At 51.2% G+C, this 3,461-nt stretch overlaps 1 protein-coding gene across 1 annotated transcript in view; it reads right to left on the bottom strand.

The window, feature by feature from the left end:
- KIAA1755 (KIAA1755 ortholog) overlaps positions 1–3,452 on the bottom strand; it is a 50,143-nt gene extending 46,691 nt beyond the window's left edge. The window contains exon 1 of the mRNA XM_015564506.1: positions 3,257–3,452. Coding sequence (XP_015419992.1) covers positions 3,257–3,259 — 3 coding nt within the window. The 5' untranslated portion in view covers positions 3,260–3,452. The remainder of the gene's footprint in view (positions 1–3,256) is intronic.
- Positions 3,453–3,461: the final 9 nt, after the last annotated feature.

Genomic DNA, 3,461 nt, shown 5'->3' with positions numbered 1-3,461 from the left:
CAGCACTAAGGATGTCCAACTGCAGCTTAGGCCTGCTCCCCGCTGGCAAGTGGACATCCCCCAAGGGTTGCTGGGCTGCCAAGGGATGTCTGACTACCAGCTTGGGCCTGAACCCCCAGGGAGTGGGCCTAAGCCAGCAGATGGACATCCTCCGAGGGTCCCAGACTGCAAGAGGGCATAGGCCGGGCTGAGGGACCCCGCCTCCCATGATTGCACAAATTTTTGTGCACCAGGCCTTTAGTACAAAATAATATTGAACACAACCTGTAATTGAAAAAATAAAATCAAAACAAAGAGCATGAAAAAATATAAATAATAAAATGAAGACTCCCCTCTGAGCACCCAGGTGCCTAACTTTGGGAAGCACGGTGTCCCTCGCTGGCCCTGGGCAAGCTCCCTCCCACACTTCAGAGCCCTGTTCCACCTCCAGCTCTTCTCACGACACAGGTGCTTCCAGGCAAAGAGATGGACTCCCACCGCCCATCATGCAGCCTAGAATTCCCACTGAGTGGGCCTGCCCAGGGCCTACACATCTCTCTCCCTGGGCCTGGCGGGCACACAGTAGGTGCTTTGAGGGAATAAATTGAATTGACTCAAGCAGTTTTTCTCAAAGTGTACAATATGATCACAGGTATCCCAAAAGATGATTTGGGGAGGGCATGAGCTCAAAATGAAATCACAATAAAGAGGTTACTCCAGTTCTCTTCTGGTGCTCTTGATGACACCAAAGAGAAAGTCCCAGTTCAGTGCCAGTATATCTTACACACCTCTCAACACTTAGTCATTACTCCTTTTAACAGCAAGAAAGCAGTCCTGGGCTTGGAGTCATCCACAGTCAGCCTCATCCAGCCAGAATTTTCTAACATGGATTTGCCTTTGTTGTATTTTCCCCCCCAATTACTTCCTGTTTATGACAAGGGATACTGATTTTTCATGGTCATGACATAAAATCTCCTTTTAAAAAATATTTTTAAATTTAAAAAATAAATTGTATTTATATAAATAAAAATATTGAGCAAATGATAAGTAGTATATTTTATTATTTGCTATATCCAGTCAGTGGATATGCAAAAATGGTTCTGGTGATACTAAAATTACAGATATTGGACTGAATAAACCCTAAGCTCCTTTCTCTTAAGATGCTCTGACACTGGGCTGTTTCCGAACATTAGATAGCCATTAATCAAAGCATCCCACAAAAATTACAACTGTGGTCAGTGACATGAAGGAGAGATATACAGTGAGAGTCAGGAAAATCAGGAAAGGCTTTCCTGAGGAGGTGACATTTGAGTGGAGATGTACAGCATGAATGGGATTCATTAAGGGTAGGAGTTCCGCCCAGCAGAACAGCATGTACAAAGGCACTGTGGCTGGAGGGAACACGAAACATAAGAGGCTCTGAACCAAGGTCAGAGTGTCTGCAGTATAGAGGTGAGGCCAGAGAGGTGGGCAGGTGACAACCTTTAATACTTAAAGACAACCGTGGGAGGGAGATCTGCCCATCATTCCCATTCGGAAGAAAAAGTTGCTCATTCTTGGAGAGGACTACCCAGATCTTAGGGTCTGGGCTTCAGCAAGGAGTTTCTGGATTCTAAAAGTAATAACTAAGTTAGGTCCAAAACCAGGTAAGGTTTGGTGCAAGTGGCTCTGGGGTGGCTGTGACAGCTGAGTTCGGGTTCAGAATTCATGCTGAACTTCTTGGCAGGGTGACTGTGGGCAGCCACCTAAGCCCCCCGATTCCCAGGTCTCCATCTGTGGAGTAGCAATACCAGCAGGTTTACTCTTAGAGTTGGTGTGAGTTTCAGGAGCTCCTGCATGTACATTACCCAGTGAATAACATTAGCTTATGATTATTGCCAAACAGCGCCAACGGCGATGTACGCATACCCCTGCCCTGCTGGTGTGTGGACTGAGGAGCCTGCTTTTGCAATGTGTCTATGGTGTGTACGCAGGTGTGTGCCCTATTTTAGCAGAATGAGAGAGCAGGAGGACAAGGCTTGTACATGAGAGGGCACATGTGTTCAGCTGTGTGGGCCAGCAGGAGCATGTTTTGGTGTGTATGTGTGCGTGCGTGTGTGTGTATACACATCTCTATACAGCAGCGGTTCTCAACCTGTGGGTCACGACCCCTTTGGGGGTTGAACGACCCTTTCACAGGGTCACCTAAGACCATCGGAAAACACATATATAATTACATATTGTTTTTGTGATTAATCACTATGCTTTAATTATGTTCAATTTGTAACAATGAAATCGGGGTCACCACAACATGAGGAACCGTATTAAAGGGTTGCGGCATTAGGAAGGTTGAGAACCACTGCTACACAGAAATCTTCTGTGGGTGATGTGCACACAGTGAAAACCCACACACACTCAACACGGTAGTTCACAGTCAAGGGGTTAAAGCCCTGGCCTGTCTTCACAGCCCTTTTCCAAATCCCACCACCCCTGCGATCTGTGTGAATCTGCCCGGGGCTCCTGGGCCTGTCTGGAGCTGGGTTAGGATTCTCTGAAAACAGACTTTCTTTCATTCTCTGAGCGCGCACGCACACACACTCACGCGGGCGCGGGCGCGGGCACGCACACGCCTGTCCCAACCTTGAGGTGCCAGCCCAGGAAGTCACAGTATGTGGGCACTGCCCTCTCCCCGCTCCCCTAGGCCTACCTCCCACCCAGTCCCCAGGGGAGCACCTCGATCAGGGCAATGTGCATAGCTGACTTTCCTGCCCTGAGTCTGAAATAGCAAAAACACCCCAAGTTTTGGTGGCAACTTCCTCCTCTCCGCTCCTCACCCTTAACCCTGCTTGCCCTGCACCGCCTGACTGCACCCCTAACCCCACCCCCATCCAAACCTGTGTGGGGACGGACAGTGGGCATGTCTGACGCTCAGCCCCACGTCTGAAATGCAGCACCTCCCCAAGTTGGGCCCACGGCCCGAGAGCCGGGATTACAGCTCTGACTTGGGCTGTGGGATGGGGCAATATCAAAGTTTACAAGTCATCCCGTCTTACTCGTCCACTTTGCACATGGAGCGCCAGAGGCCCAGAATGCAGAGGGAGGCATCACCCAGGGGTGGGTCTCTGCAACCTCCCCCCCACCCCACCCCCACCACTACCCCTGCTGGGGGGCGGGGGGCGGCATTTAAGCAGAGCCCTGGTGGGCTTCTAAGGGTCGTCTGAGCATAAAAGGTTGGGGTCTGCGAGGGCCCCGCCAAAAGAAGACAGAGGGAGGTGGTCCAGACTTTGGCAGGCGTTACCATGGTGACAGCGGAGGCGGCTTCTCCTCTCCTGGTCGTCAGGGCAGTCCAACCGTCCGCGGGTCCGTCTGTCCGGTGCAGCCGGTGCCCAGCCTACCACTGGAGCGGGCTGGCCCGGAGCGCCGATCCCAGCCTCATCCCGGAGGGGAGGCCGGAGAGGCCGGGAGAGGAGGTGCCTGAGAGACGGTGAAACCGAGACTGGAGA

This window comes from Myotis davidii, unplaced genomic scaffold (assembly GCF_000327345.1).
Source record: "Myotis davidii unplaced genomic scaffold, ASM32734v1 scaffold38, whole genome shotgun sequence".
NCBI lineage: Eukaryota > Metazoa > Chordata > Mammalia > Chiroptera > Vespertilionidae > Myotis > Myotis davidii.
The sequence above is the reverse complement of the archived record's forward strand: the minus strand, read 5'-3'. Positions and strand labels throughout refer to the sequence as shown.